The 14,582-nt window shown below is 48.3% G+C and overlaps 1 protein-coding gene across 1 annotated transcript in view; it reads left to right on the top strand.

Annotated features, from left to right (window-relative positions):
- The window catches only part of LOC148506732 (protein kinase C theta type-like), a 50,618-nt gene that overhangs the window by 19,068 nt on the left and 16,968 nt on the right, over nucleotides 1-14,582 (top strand). Inside the window, exons 5-6 of the mRNA XM_088446331.1 lie at nucleotides 3,803-3,894; nucleotides 9,253-9,315. Of these exons, the coding sequence (XP_088302457.1) occupies nucleotides 3,803-3,894; nucleotides 9,253-9,315 (155 nt within the window). The remainder of the gene's footprint in view (nucleotides 1-3,802; nucleotides 3,895-9,252; nucleotides 9,316-14,582) is intronic.

Here is a 14,582-nt window from a genome sequence, read left to right as displayed (position 1 = left end):
TGAATAAGGCACTGCTACAGGGGCATTGCACAAGGGGCACTATTACTGGGGGCACTGCATAAAGTGCACTACTAATGGGGACACTGCATAAAGGGCACTACTACTGTGTTGCACTGTATAAGAGACACTACTACAGGGGCATTGCATAAGGGGCACTACTACTGTTGGCTTTGCATAAGGGGCACTGCTACCTGGGACATTGCATAAGGGGCACTACTACAGTGGGCATTGCATAAGGGGCACTACTACTGTTGGCATTGCATAAGGGGCACTGCTACCTGGGACATTGCATAAGGGGCACTACTACAGTGGGCATTGCATAAGGGGCACTACTACTGTTGGCATTGCATAAGGGGCACTGCTACCTGGGACATTGCATAAGGGGCACTACTACAGTGGGCATTGCATAAGGGGCACTACTACTGAGGGCATTGCATAAGGGGTACTACTACAGGAGCATTGCATAATGGGTACTACTACTGGGGGCACTGCATAAGGGGCACTACTGGGGACACTGTATAAGGGGCACTACTGTTGGCACTGCATAAGGAGCACTATTACTGGGGGCATTCCATAAGGGGCACTATTACTGGGGGCACTGCATAAAGGGCACTTCTACTGGGGGCAATGATTAAGGGGCACTACTACTGGGGGCAGTACTACAGGAAGCTTTGCATAAGGGGCCCTACTACTGAGGGCACTGCATAAAGAGCTTTACTACTGGGGCACTGAATAAGGCACTGCTACAGGGGCATTGCACAAGGGCCACTACTACTGGGGGCACTGCATAAAGTGCACTACTAATGGGGACACTGCATAAAGGGCACTACTACTGTGTTGCACTGTATAAGAGACACTACTACAGGGGCATTGCATAAGGGGCACTACTACTGTTGGCTTTGCATAAGGGGCACTGCTACCTGGGACATTGCATAAGGGGCACTACTACAGTGGGCATTGCATAAGGGGCACTACTACTGTTGGCATTGCATAAGGGGCACTGCTACCTGGGACATTGCATAAGGGGCACTACTACAGGGGCATTGCATAAGGGGCACTACTACTGTTGGCATTGCATAAGGGGCACTGCTACCTGGGACATTGCATAAGGGGCACTACTACAGTGGGCATTGCATAAGGGGCACTACTACTGAGGGCATTGCATAAGGGGTACTACTACAGGAGCATTGCATAATGGGTACTACTACTGGGGGCATTGCATAAGGGACACTACTACTGTGGGCATTAAGGTGCATATGAAATGGAAAGGAATGTTCCCAGAGTGATGAAAAATGGTGGCATGTCGTGGTGACATGCTCCCATTTTTAAGTGGCCTGGACCATTTTTGCGGTATGTGACCATGTCCACTTGTTGGTGCATGTGCCTTAGGCGTGCGCATACAGTTGGGGGGCGCCATTTTTCATCTTGCCCTGGGTGCCAAAGACCCTAGTTATGCCACTGCACACCGTTGCTCTGCATGGTAGAGCAGCAGGTAAATAGCGGTAGAATAGATGGCACATGTGACTTAATTAGTGTAATCGGTATGTAATGCCACCGGACTAAATACCGACGCTGGAAGCCCGAACCGTCAGGATCCCAACTGGGGCAGGCAAATACCCTAACCTTCCCCTCTCCCCCACCTAACCCTCCCTTAGTGGTGCCTAACCTTACCCTCCCCCCCAGTGTTGCCTAACCCTAACCCCCCCTTCCCTCACCCTAAACCCAACCCTCCCGGGGAGGTGCCTAACCCTAAACTCCCCCCTGTGGCACCTAACCCTAACCCCCCCTTCCCCTAGCCTGACCCTAACCCTTCCCGGGGGGTGCCTAACTCTAAGGCCCCCCGGGGGTACCTAAAACAAAACCTCCCCCCTACGGCTAACAGCTAACAGTCCCCACTTACCTACGCTCGGGATACCGGGCATTGGGATTTTGGCATCTGGCTAAAGATAGGCATCGCTATTTAGATGCCTATCTTTAGTACAGAACCAGGCTTCCAGCGTCAGGATTCCCACGTCCGGCATTCCGGACGCCGGTAAATAAACTGCATCCCTTAATTAGTACCCCAGTCAGTTTGATGATTCCATCTGTGGAAAAGCATGGATATCCTTAAAACCTGGACTGTTAGGGCACCTTGAAGTTTGGGAAACCCTGCCATAGAGCTGTTTATCTGCAATTAAAGGTCATCTCATAGATCAGATACTTATAGATACTGACTCCGCAAACTCCATAAAGAGTCACGTTTACTATGTAATTTCAACCTACAGAGCCAGCGCTGCTTATCTGCTCTCAGGAAAATCTCTGGATAACTTCAGGACAGTTCATGTGTCTCTGGGCTCTCAGAGATACTCAGCACTACATTATACCAACATTGCTCTCTCAGCACTCAGTTATCATGTGTAGAATCGCATCAATGCTGCCAATGGATTCCAGCTATGTCTCATGTGTTTCCAGCCCAGGGAACGCAGATAGGCACTTGGTTGCTAGAGGACCAGTGAGTGCATGTGTTTCTATCCAGCAGGCTGCAGACAAAACCTGACTGTTAACACTTGTGTAAAGAGCATTATGTACACCTGAGAGGTGCTGGGCACGTGTCAACATGATCTGGGACAGCCGTGTCAATTTTAAGCACTCCCTGGGGCCACTTCAGGAACCATGAAAAGTTTAGCGGACTGCACCCCAAATTTTAATAGGGGAAGATTTATCAAAGCTTGGAGAGAGATGAAGTGGACAGAGATAAAGTACCAACCAATCATCTCCTAACTGTCATTTTTTGAACACCCCACATATCCATTACAGCTTCAGGCTGCGGGTCCACTGGGGATTTCTATGAACTTTTTATGTAGTAATGTTATCATGGTATCATAGCACTATTCCTTCCTCCTACTGCCTTCATACTTTTTGCCCCTGTAAGGAGCAGGCCGTGCTGCCAGACACCATTTTTTATTGCACCTGTCTAAAGTAAATTGTAACCTGTTTTCAGGGTTGGATTTGAAGCACACAATGCACAACCCTATAGAAAGTTCAGCTATTCTGTCTCTATCCATCTCTTCAAGGGGCCTATTCATGATGTTAATTATCAGGGTCCGAACGGACCCCGATAATTAACATTCTAATTCGCCGCGGCCAATTCAGCATTGCTCTGGCGCGGTGGCAGCTGATGTGAAATCAGCTGCCCACGGAAGCGGCTTCACTGCTCCTTTTCTGAGCGGTGAATCTTTTCACTGCTCCTGCCGGAGCAGTGACGGCGGTGCGCATGAGCGACCTACAGGTCACGCATGTGCACAAGTGTCCCTAACGTCCGGTGGAAGGAGCCGGACAGGGGCGGAGGGATCTGAAAGGATCCCTTCTTGCAACCCGGACCTACTTCCCATAGGGAAGAGCGGGTTGCAAACCCCAAGCGGGGTTATTCGCCATCTGAAGATGGCGAGTTCCTCCACAGTCAAGCTCAGAAAATATAATATTTTCGGAGCTTGATAAATTCTGTCCCCATACTAGTGTAGAGCCATTCCACAAACAGAAGTTAAGTAGGAGGTATCTGTGATATGTCCTGCTTCACCCTCTTAATGAATGGCCCGAATACTTAATTGTCACAATTGCAGGTGAAAATGTGCTTTTTCACCTGCTTTTGTGACAATTAAGTGATGATGAATAGGCCCCCAAGTGAATTACTAAATAATTGTCAAATATAATTATTTTTACTTTGTAAATGACAGTGAGTTATGTTCTGTCTGTAGCTGCTGATGAGTGAGAACAGTAATATAATATATCATAATATTTTGGATCTGTGTCTGCCTACTGACAGGAGCTTCTCTTCCTGGGGATGGAGCTGGCATATGGAGGAGACCTATTTGATCTGCTGGAAACAACTGGACCATTGGGTCTCACTACATCAACGTAAGAGCTGAAAATGAGCTGAGTGTAATGCTGCATATAGAGTACAGTAGTAGATGAGGGAGGATTTGACTTACAGCATAACTTATAGGTATGTCAGGGCTGCAGAACTTGGCTGTAATCTCTATATTGTCCTTGTCCAGCTGGTCCAGCTATCATCCACCCTGAATCATTGGGAGAATACAGTCATACCCAGTGGTTAAAGTGGATATTGTTAAGCTTTACTTAGGCAAGCCCAAATGCTGAGCCCCCCTGATATTTCCATACTCCCACTTCCTCCCCTCGCAGTGCACCTTATACCATACCACACAACGCCACCTACCTGCCCAGCGCTACGCTTCGCACCTTTTAGAAGTCCTCTCACCCAGTCCTCAGCAGCATTTTCAATTTGGTATGGCCGGCTCGCGGATTGGCAGAAATGTGAGACGGCCATGTGGCTGCCTCTAATTAGCTGCCAGTCCGTGAGCCATCATTGGCTCACTGGCCAGTGGCCAATCAGGGGTGGCCACAAGGCCAACCCTGTTTGGCTGCCGGCCGCGAGCTTTAATTGGCTCACAGCCGCGCCAAGTTGAAAATGCTGCTGGTCGCCGGTGAATGGCATTCGGTCCATGTGCTGTCAAATTTAAACAGAAGCCCACAGCCACAGACAGTGACAATCCTAGCGCAGGTCTCTGAAGTGAAGTGCTGAAGTGAAGTGCCGGTATAATACCAATACCAATTTATACCGGCACACTTCGAGCACTGGTCATACCTGACAGTCTTGCAGCTGAGGCGTCACAGGGTCTGATGCACACTCTGACTATAACTGTGTGCCAGAGGCATGCCCACACCCAATAGGGGGCGTGGCCTAAAATAAAGGGCATGGCCTCGCACGGGATCCCGATGACCTCACTGCAGGGGCAGCCCAGCAATGCTGGAGATGCTGGGCTGTCCCTGGAGACTGGGCTGCCAGCACTGTCAACTCCTCTATGACAGGAGCCGGGTGCTGCAGGAGAATACCACACTGCAGCACCTGGTTCCTGTCACTGCAGAGGAGTTGGCATTTTGGTGTCACCACCTCCGAGGGTGACACCCAAGTACAGCCCCCACCCCCCTCATGACGCCACTGCATTGCAGACAAATACCTGACAGCATTGCAGACAAATACCTGACAGCATTGCAGACAAATACCTGACAGCATTGCAGACAAAATAAAGTACAAAAGCAAACACTCACAGAAATAACACTGATATCCTCATTGTGGCAGGTTTGGGGATATATTTACATACCTCTCAACTGTCCCTATTCCATTGGGACAGTCCCGCTTCTTGGGCACTGTCCTGCTCTCTCACCCCCGGGCTGCAGTTTCCCGCAGGTGGGAGAGAGGTTAGGGAAATACTCTAACACCGCTGCTCTGTATAGCAGAGCAGAAGTGAATGGATTTTGTTGGATGCGTGCATCATCCACACACACTGTGCCTGTTTTGGGAGAGGCTGGGGGCTCCCAGATTGCTAACCAAGCCCCAGCATGATGAAAATTGGGGCGTGACTTGCGAGTATTTCATTTCTAGCAAGGCCACACCCCTTTGGCCATGCCACGCCCCCTAAATTTCGCTTGCATGCCCTTCATCCACACAAATGTTGGGAGGTATGTATTTACAACCAATCCGATTCTAGCTTTTAAAAGGTGCTAAATAAATGATAAATAGAATATGATTACTTGCTATGGGCAATACCTCCATATAAACCCACATTTTAGTAACTATACCCCCTGGTCTCTATTATCACTCTGCACTGACTGCTATAGGGGGCCCTATTCATCATGATAAAAATATCATGTGTGATAGTTTAGTTTTGAACTCAAGTTCTTTGTTTAGCTAAGTCCTATTCATCATCCTTGCAAGACTAAAGTATCACTTCAGAAAAGATGCTATGGGCTCTATTTATTAACATTATTTTGACTAAAATAAAGTGAAAAAGGGTGTTTTCACACCCTTTTCACATTATTTTAGTTTCACCTATAGTTATTACAGGGCAATTGGAGTAGAATTAGTAAAATTCTACTCCAGCCCCTAATTATCACTTATTTTTAGTAAAGCAGATCGCATTTCCCATAATTGTAATGGGAAATGTGATCCGACCATAGTTACTAAAAATAAATTGTAAAAAAATACCTGGGGAAGCCCTGTGATAATAACGCCACCTGGAGGTGGCGTTATCCAGGGTCTCCCCCGGTTGCCGGGCTCCCACTGCTCTAACGGGGAGAGCAGAGGCGGGAGCTGGTACCAGTAATCAGCTGTGTGGTCTAAACAGACCGCAAGCTGATTGCTGTAAAAAAACATTTTTTTTTTACTTACCTGAATCCAGGGACTGGTGATCGGGCCTCCGGTGATGGCTCCTCTCCGGTCAGCTGGTCTCCCACAGTGCACTGCTGCCCGGTCATCAGGTGATCGGGTCCCAGTGCAGTATGGGAGATCACCTGATCGGGAAGCCCGGAGAAGATCACCGGAGGCCAGGAGGATGCAGGTAAGTGTAATGAAGGGAGGGGGGGGGTCCGCGATCGCGGGGGGCGGGGCTTAGCGTCGGTGGGGGGGTAGCAGCGACGGTGGGTCGGCGCATGCGCGGGCTCTTAGTCGCGGTATTTTTTCTGAAAATACCGCGACTAGAGTGCGGATGGGATTCACAGGGACAGAGATTTATAGTAAATCCCTGTGATATTGCCTGAATTCGCAATGCAAATTCACTCAGTAATATCACACTACAATCCGCATTCAATATGCGGATTGTAGTAAATAGAGCCCTATGGGTCTATTTATTACAATCCGCATATTGAATGCAGATTGTAGTGTGATATTAACGACTGAGAATTCAGGCACTATCACAGGGATATTGCGATAAAGCTCTGTCTGATAGAGCCAATATCACAGGGATATTGCGATAAAGCTCTGTCTGATAGAGCCAAAAGCACTCCTACCGCAGGGTCTCATCGCAAGCCCGATGGTCGCGATGGTCTTGACCATCGTGACCATCATTTTAGCCGCTCGCTATAGCTGTGGGTGGTCACCCACAGCTATGCGAGCGGCCAGGAGGCTGCTCCAAAAAGGAGCAGGGACGGCCCTGATTCAGGCGAGCGCTCTGTCAGAGCGTCCGGCTCTGACTCAGGGCCTGTGTCCCCACTCTGCCCAGTCCTCTCTGAGGTGCCCTCCCCCCCCCACTGCCGGATCATCCCTGCCTCATCTGTCCCCCTCCCCCCGCGCGTGCCCTGAGTTATACCTGTGCTGACCACCCCACCGTGTCGTACTGGTGCCGGCTGCTCTGTGTTCCATGCTGCCAGGTCATGTCTCCAATGTCCACCGGTTCCACTGTCAATGCTACCTCCTGCTGGGTCTTGTCTCTGATGTCCACCCCGCCCGCACCACTGTCACGCTGCCACCTGCTGGGTCCTGTGTCCGATGTCCGCCCTGCCAGCTCCACTGTCATGCTGACGCCTACCGAGTCCTGTCTCCAATGTTTCCCAGCTTCACTGTCTGCAGGAGCTGCGCTGGTAAGCAGTCACTGACAGGCAGCCGAAGTTCCCTGCCACTTCTCCCCCAACTCCTCTCTCCTTCTAGCCCGAAGACCTGATTCAGAGCCGGACGCTATTTGCGGCCGCTCGCTCAAAAAAAGGGTCTGGCTATTTAAATAAAGCGCTCGCTATTTGCGGTCTGTTGACGCCTCTATGTCTAAACGAGCGAACAAAACATGCACTCACTATTTTGGAAAAAACGCCCCTTGGCCGCTCGCATCATGCGTCATCTCCGCTATTTATTTGATTAATCGAGAACATCGAAAGGCGTATGAACTGCTCGCAGTGCTTGTGGTTGGATTTTCCTACCGCAATCATGCGAGCAGTTCTGGCTAAAAGACAACCAAGTGATGTGGTCGATGACGCTGCTTTGTTAATTATGCACACGCTTAAAACGCCCATTTTGACCGTTTGGCATGCCTGCGTTCGAATCTCCACTCCCCGTTTTCAAGCACCTTCCCCTGTTACCACCCACAAACGCCTCATTCTGTCACTCAAATTAGCAGGCATTCGCTATTTTGCGAGCACACGATTTTCGACCGCAATGACTGGTTGGCGCATGCGTACTAAAACCCATACACATGCGCAGATGTGCGAACATCGCTCGGAGCGAACGAGCGGCCGCTTACGAGCGGCTCTGAATCAGGCCCCCAGTTAGTAGGTGAGCCCTGGACTGACTGGTCATGCGGCAGATGGAGCAGATGAGTGGGGAGGAGGGAAGCCAAGAAATGCAGGTAGGACTCAGACATTTTACACAAGTTCAAAAAAAAATGCTTTTTGAAACTTGATGAATTACATAATTTCCACATCCCCATACTAAGTATGGAGACTGTGGAAATTATCGGGGGAGAATTGTAACCGGGGAATATCTGTGATATCTCCTGCGTTACAAGCTTGATGAATAGCCCTGATCCTTAATTTTTACAAAAGTAGGTGAAAGTGTTAATTTTCACCTACTTTTGTAGAAATTAAGTCATGAAGAATATGGCCCTTAGGTCTTTTCTTCCTTCTGACTGTCAGACACAACGAGGTGATATCTGAATATGGGATATAACATAAGGCAGTATGTTACATAGGGCTCTATTTACTACAATCCGCATTGGTAATGCAGATTGTAGTGTGCTATTACCGACTGAATTCGCATTGCTTACACTTACCTGCATGCTCCAGGCCTCCGGTGATGTTCTCCATTCCTCCGGTCAGGTGATCTCCCATACTGCACTGGGGCCCGATCACCTGATGACCGGGCCGCAGTGCACTGTGGGAGACCAGCTGACCGGAGGGGAGACATAACCAGAGGCCCGATCACCGGTCCCTGGAGTCAGGTAAGTAATTTTTTTTTTTTTACAGTAATCAGCTTGCGGTCTGTTTAGACCACACAGCTGATTACAGGGACTGACTGCCGGCTCTGCTCATTACAGCAGGGCAGGAGGCCGGTAACCGGGGGGGACCCTGGATAACGCCACCTCCAGGTGGCGTTATTATCACAGGGCTTTCCCCGATATTTTTTTCACACTATTTTTAGTAACTATGGTCGGATCACATTTCCCATTACAGTTATGGGAAATGCGATCTGCTTTACTAAAAATAAGTGATACTTAGGGGTTGGAGTAGAATTTTATGAATTCTACTCCAATTGCCCTGTAGTAACTATAGGTGATACTAAAATATTGTGAAAAGGATGTGAAAACACCCTTTTTCACTTTATTTTAGTAAAAATAATGTTAATAAATAGAGCCCATAGTCCTGAGCAACAGGGGTGAGGTGTTACCAGTGTATTACATATGTTTACTGCAGTTTCTTTTCTTTCTCTGCCAGCTTCTATGCAGCTGAAATTGTGTCTGGTTTGGAACATCTCCACTCAAAGGGCTTTATCCATCGGTAAGTATGTTTGTTTTCTCATTGTAGTTGGTCATGGTTTCCTATCTCAGTTCTGCCATTGTTATTCCATTTCTTTGTACACTTGTGTCTTATTCACAATGAGGAGTGCAGTAGACTGACCATACACAGACAGGGCCTGATGCTGAGTCGGATGGGAATTGCCTGTATGTTGCGTACATGGAAGAAATGCATATGTTCTCTGTATGCAGAGCTGTACGCATCTTGTGGTGCACCCGCCTCCTAGGTGTATGATTGGTTTGCTTCTAGTCACCGTCATCATTGCACACTTGTATCTACCTGATACTAGGTGTAAAAGATAAACCTGGAAATAGCCATATATATTCTTATGCCATGACATATTTGCCTACTCTCTTGATTCGGCCGTGAACCTCCCGAAAATTATGTGGCACTCCCAGCCCCCTGGAAAAGCAGGCAAGTCTCCCAGCTGAGAAGAGAGAGAGAACAATATGTGCTTCTTGAAAACACTGTTTAGTGTAAATTGTATAAGAGATGAGAATTGCACCATTTTGGTTTATTATCTCAGACAGCAGAATACTGTAGTTATCCCATGCTCTGTGTTCAGCCTCCCATAAATTATACTGATGGATGGGGAAACCTTTGTCCCATACATGCCTACCCCGCCGGACGTCGGGGCTCTTGTGTGCATGCGTGACCTGTATGCATGCGCAGTCCCGTCACTGCTCTGACAGGAGCAGTGAATGGATTCACTCCTCTGAAAAGGAGCAGTGAAACCACTCTCGGGGGCAGCTAATATCACATCAGCTGCCACCGACATAGGCAAACGCAGGGGGGGGGTTCCGTCTGCCTGGAAACCCCCCTCCCCAGCCCACACTATGACCACAGTAGAAATAGTAATATAATAGATTGTTACTAGTGCTGCATGTTCTTCTCAGTATCACAAATTAAATAATTAGCACCACCTGTGGATCTTTTAACATGTATCAGCCAGTAATAAATAACCTGTGCACCAACTACAAGATCTGGAAAATATGCACTGCTATAGAGCCCAATATGTACATATACAGTATGTCCAGGGCAGTGCTAGGTTCTAATACTGCCCTGGACATACTGCTCTAATACTCTGGAATGGTGTCCACATCTAAAATAAATACGTTCAGCTCAGACAGGATGGCCTACATCTAATGGCTTACTGAGATCACTGGTCCTGTATATGCTGGAATACACACAATACACTTTGTATGATGCTTATTAAAGCTGGTTAAGTACTAATTCTGCCCTCTTCATTGACACGCCACACCCGCTCTAAAATAAAGCATCTGGAAACCCCCCTCTGGAAATCCTGCGTTTGCCACTGACCGAGCCGGAGCAATGATGAATTGCTCCGGCAGCTGCGGCGAGTTAGGACCCCAATAATTAACATGATGAATAGGCCCCTTAGTGTGTTTTCTTCAACAAGTACATTTTACTAACTGCTTTGGGGCTTGTTTACATTCGGATGTGTAAATCAATTTATAACACGCCTCTCAGATGTAGCAGTACACGCCCACTTTAACGTGCGCTCAAAGGTGCTGCTTTCATAATCAACCTGAAATGCTTTTTCAAAAGTAGGCAAGTATGGCATAATTTATTGATAACATCAAAGAGAGATGCAAAGAAAATGTTTGCAGGAAAGAGGAGATGGGCAGATCAGTAACAGACTGTCAGGCACTGCAACCCTGCAGCAGCCTCAAAAGGTTATATAGAGAGGACACCATCCTGTCCGGTATGTATTGCGGCCGCCAGTCACAATCATGACGGCAGAATGCCGGCTAGGGATCCGTGATAGGTGTCGAGATAACGACGCCTATCAAAATCCCGACGCCGGAATCCAGTATGATGCGGGCCCAAACGAGGTAAGTCCGGGGGCCCGTCCTCTTAGCCGCGGGGGGAGGGTTAGGTTTAGGGCACCCTGGGGAGACTTAGGGCTAGGCCCCCCGGGAGGGTTAGGTTTAGGGTGCGGGGAGGGGGGTTAGGTTTAGGCACCCCTGGAGGAGGTTAGGATTAGGCACTAGGGGGGAGGTTATGGTTAGGCACCCCTAAGGGATGGTTAGGGTTAGGGGGGGAGAGGCGAGGGTTAGGTTACTTACATGCTACTATCAGGATTTCCTCCCTAAACAGCTGCCGGCATTTCAATCCCATTCCATCCTGCCCTCCCCACAAGGCATACTGAACTTACACAACAGGGAAATATATACATTCAGGGAGTGAAGGTTGCTTATAAAAGGTGTGTATTAAGCTATACGTGCCGTCATTCTGGCTGCCCTCTCCAACCCTTAATAGATTAGTATATTATTCCTACTAGAGGAAGACTAGATCATACAGAGGATATCTATACTTAAAGATTTATAAAATTGAAGTTGCATTTATTATAGATTATCAAGGTATCTGTAGTTCATATATAAATTTATATACATACTTTATGTGGCTCATGTTCTTTCAACATGTATCATATAGCGTTATCCCATTTGAAATCTTTCTTTACTTAGAAAATCAATTATAAAGTATATTATAATAATTAGGGGTGAGCGGGTTCGGATTTCTGAAATCCGAACCCCCCCGAGCCCCCCCGATCCGAGTCCGATCCGAGTCAGGCTCGACTTTTCCCGCCTGACTCGGATCTGACATCGAGGCAAAACGTCATCATCCCGCCTTCCGAGTCTCGCGGGTTTTGGATCCTATATAAGGTACCCGCGTCGGCGCCATTTTCTCACTCGGCTGTGGACAGTGAAGAGGGAGGGTGGGAGTTAGTGCTGTGTAGTGTAGTGTAGTGTAGTGCTGCTGTTGTCCACTACTTCAAAGTCCATAGGGGCTGGCTGTGTTGTGCTGTGCTGCTGTTGTTAATAGGGGCTGTGTCCACTACTTCAAAGTCCATAGGGGCTGGCTGGACTGTGTTGTGCAGTCAGTTCTCCATAGGGGCTGTGTCCACTCCAAAGTCCTGTGCAGTGTCCCAGTCCTAAAGGGGTGCTGTAGTGTTGTCCAGGGGGTGCTCTGTCCATCAGGGGTGCTCCCCCCAAGTGCTAAAAAAATAATATATTTTCTGTGTTTGTGAATTGTGTGCGCAGTAGCCGCACGTGCATCAACAAAGTAGTGCCAAGCGTGCGCCTGTGTCATAAGTAAAGGGCCGGCTGGCTTGACCGTTAAAGGGTGCTGTAACCCCCGAAAGTACACTCCAGTCCAAACCAAAAAAAAATTATTTTCTGTGTTTGTGAATTGTGTGCGCAGTAGCCGCACGTGCATCAACAAAGTAGTGCCAAGCGTGCGCCTGTGTCATAAGTAAAGGGCCGGCTGGCTTGATCGTTAAGGGTGCTGTAACCCCCGAAAGTACACTCCAGTCCAAACCAAAAAAAAAATTATTTTCTGTGTTTGTGAATTGTGTGCGCAGTAGCCGCACGTGCATCAACAAAGTAGTGCCAAACGTGCGCCTGTGTCATAAGTAAAGGGCCGGCTGGCTTGACCGTTAAGGGTGCTGTAACCCCCGAAAGTACACTCCAGTCCAAACCAAAAAAAAAATTATTTTCTGTGTTTGTGAATTGTGTGCGCAGTAGCCGCACGTGCATCAACAAAGTAGTGCCAAACGTGCGCCTGTGTCATAAGTAAAGGGCCGGCTGGCTTGACCGTTAAGGGTGCTGTAACCCCCGAAAGTACACTCCAGTCCAAACCCAAAAAAAAATAATTTTCTGTGTTTGTGAATTGTGTGCGCAGTAGCCGCACGTGCATCAACAAAGTAGTGCCAAGCGTGCGCCTGTGTCATAAGTAAAGGGCCGGCTGGCTTGACCGTTAAGGGTGCTGTAACCCCCGAAAGTACACTCCAGTCCAAACCAAAAAAAAAAATATTTTCTGTGTTTGTGAATTGTGTGCGCAGTAGCCGCACGTGCATCAACAAAGTAGTGCCAAGCGTGCGCCTGTGTCATAAGTAAAGGGCCGGCTGGCTTGACCGTTAAGGGTGCTGTAACCCCCGAAAGTACACTCCAGTCCAAACCTAAAAAAAAATTATTTTCTGTGTTTGTGAATTGTGTGCGCAGTAGCCGCATGTGCATCAACAAAGTAGTGCCAAGCGTGCGCCTGTGTCATAAGTAAAGGGCCAGCTGGCTTGACCGTTAAAGGGTGCTGTAACCCCCGAAAGTACACTCCAGTCCAAACCAAAAAAAAATTATTTTCTGTGTTTGTGAATTGTGTGCGCAGTAGCCGCACGTGCATCAACAAAGTAGTGCCAAGCGTGCGCCTGTGTCATAAGTAAAGGGCCGGCTGGCTTGACCGTTAAGGGTGCTGTAACCCCTGAAAGTACACTCCAGTCCAAACCTAAAAAAAAATTATTTTCTGTGTTTGTGAATTGTGTGCGCAGTAGCCGCACGTGCATCAACAAAGTAGTGCCAAGCGTGCGCCTGTGTCATAAGTAAAGGGCCGGCTGGCTTGACCGTTAAGGGTGCTGTAACCCCCGAAAGTACACTCCAGTCCAAACCAAAAAAAAAATTATTTTCTGTGTTTGTGAATTGTGTGCGCAGTAGCCGCACGTGCATCAACAAAGTAGTGCCAAGCGTGCGCCTGTGTCATAAGTAAAGGGCCGGCTGGCTTGACCGTTAAGGGTGCTGTAACCCCCGAAAGTACACTCCAGTCCAAACCTAAAAAAAAATTATTTTCTGTGTTTGTGAATTGTGTGCGCAGTAGCCGCACGTGCATCAACAAAGTAGTGCCAAGCGTGCGCCTGTGTCATAAGTAAAGGGCCGGCTGGCTTGACCGTTAAAGGGTGCTGTAACCTCCGAAAGTACACTCCAGTCCAAACCAAAAAAAAATTATTTTCTGTGTTTGTGAATTGTGTGCGCAGTAGCCGCACGTGCATCAACAAAGTAGTGCCAAGCGTGCGCCTGTGTCATAAGTAAAGGGCCGGCTGGCTTGACCGTTAAGGGTGCTGTAACCCCCGAAAGTACACTCCAGTCCAAACCTAAAAAAAAATTATTTTCTGTGTTTGTGAATTGTGTGCGCAGTAGCCGCACGTGCATCAACAAAGTAGTGCCAAGAGTGCGCCTGTGTCATAAGTAAAGGGCCGGCTGGCTTGACCGTTAAGGGTGCTGTAACCCCCGAAAGTACACTCCAGTCCAAACCTAAAAAAAAATTATTTTCTGTGTTTGTGAATTGTGTGCGCAGTAGCCGCACGTGCATCAACAAAGTAGTGCCAAGCGTGCGCCTGTGTCATAAGTAAAGGGCCGGCTGGCTTGACCGTTAAAGGGTGCTGTAACCTCCGAAAGTAC

This window comes from Taudactylus pleione, unplaced genomic scaffold (assembly GCF_031769625.1).
Source record: "Taudactylus pleione unplaced genomic scaffold, aTauple2 ptg000397bl, whole genome shotgun sequence".
In the NCBI taxonomy this organism is placed as follows: domain Eukaryota; kingdom Metazoa; phylum Chordata; class Amphibia; order Anura; family Myobatrachidae; genus Taudactylus; species Taudactylus pleione.
The sequence above is the reverse complement of the archived record's forward strand: the minus strand, read 5'-3'. Positions and strand labels throughout refer to the sequence as shown.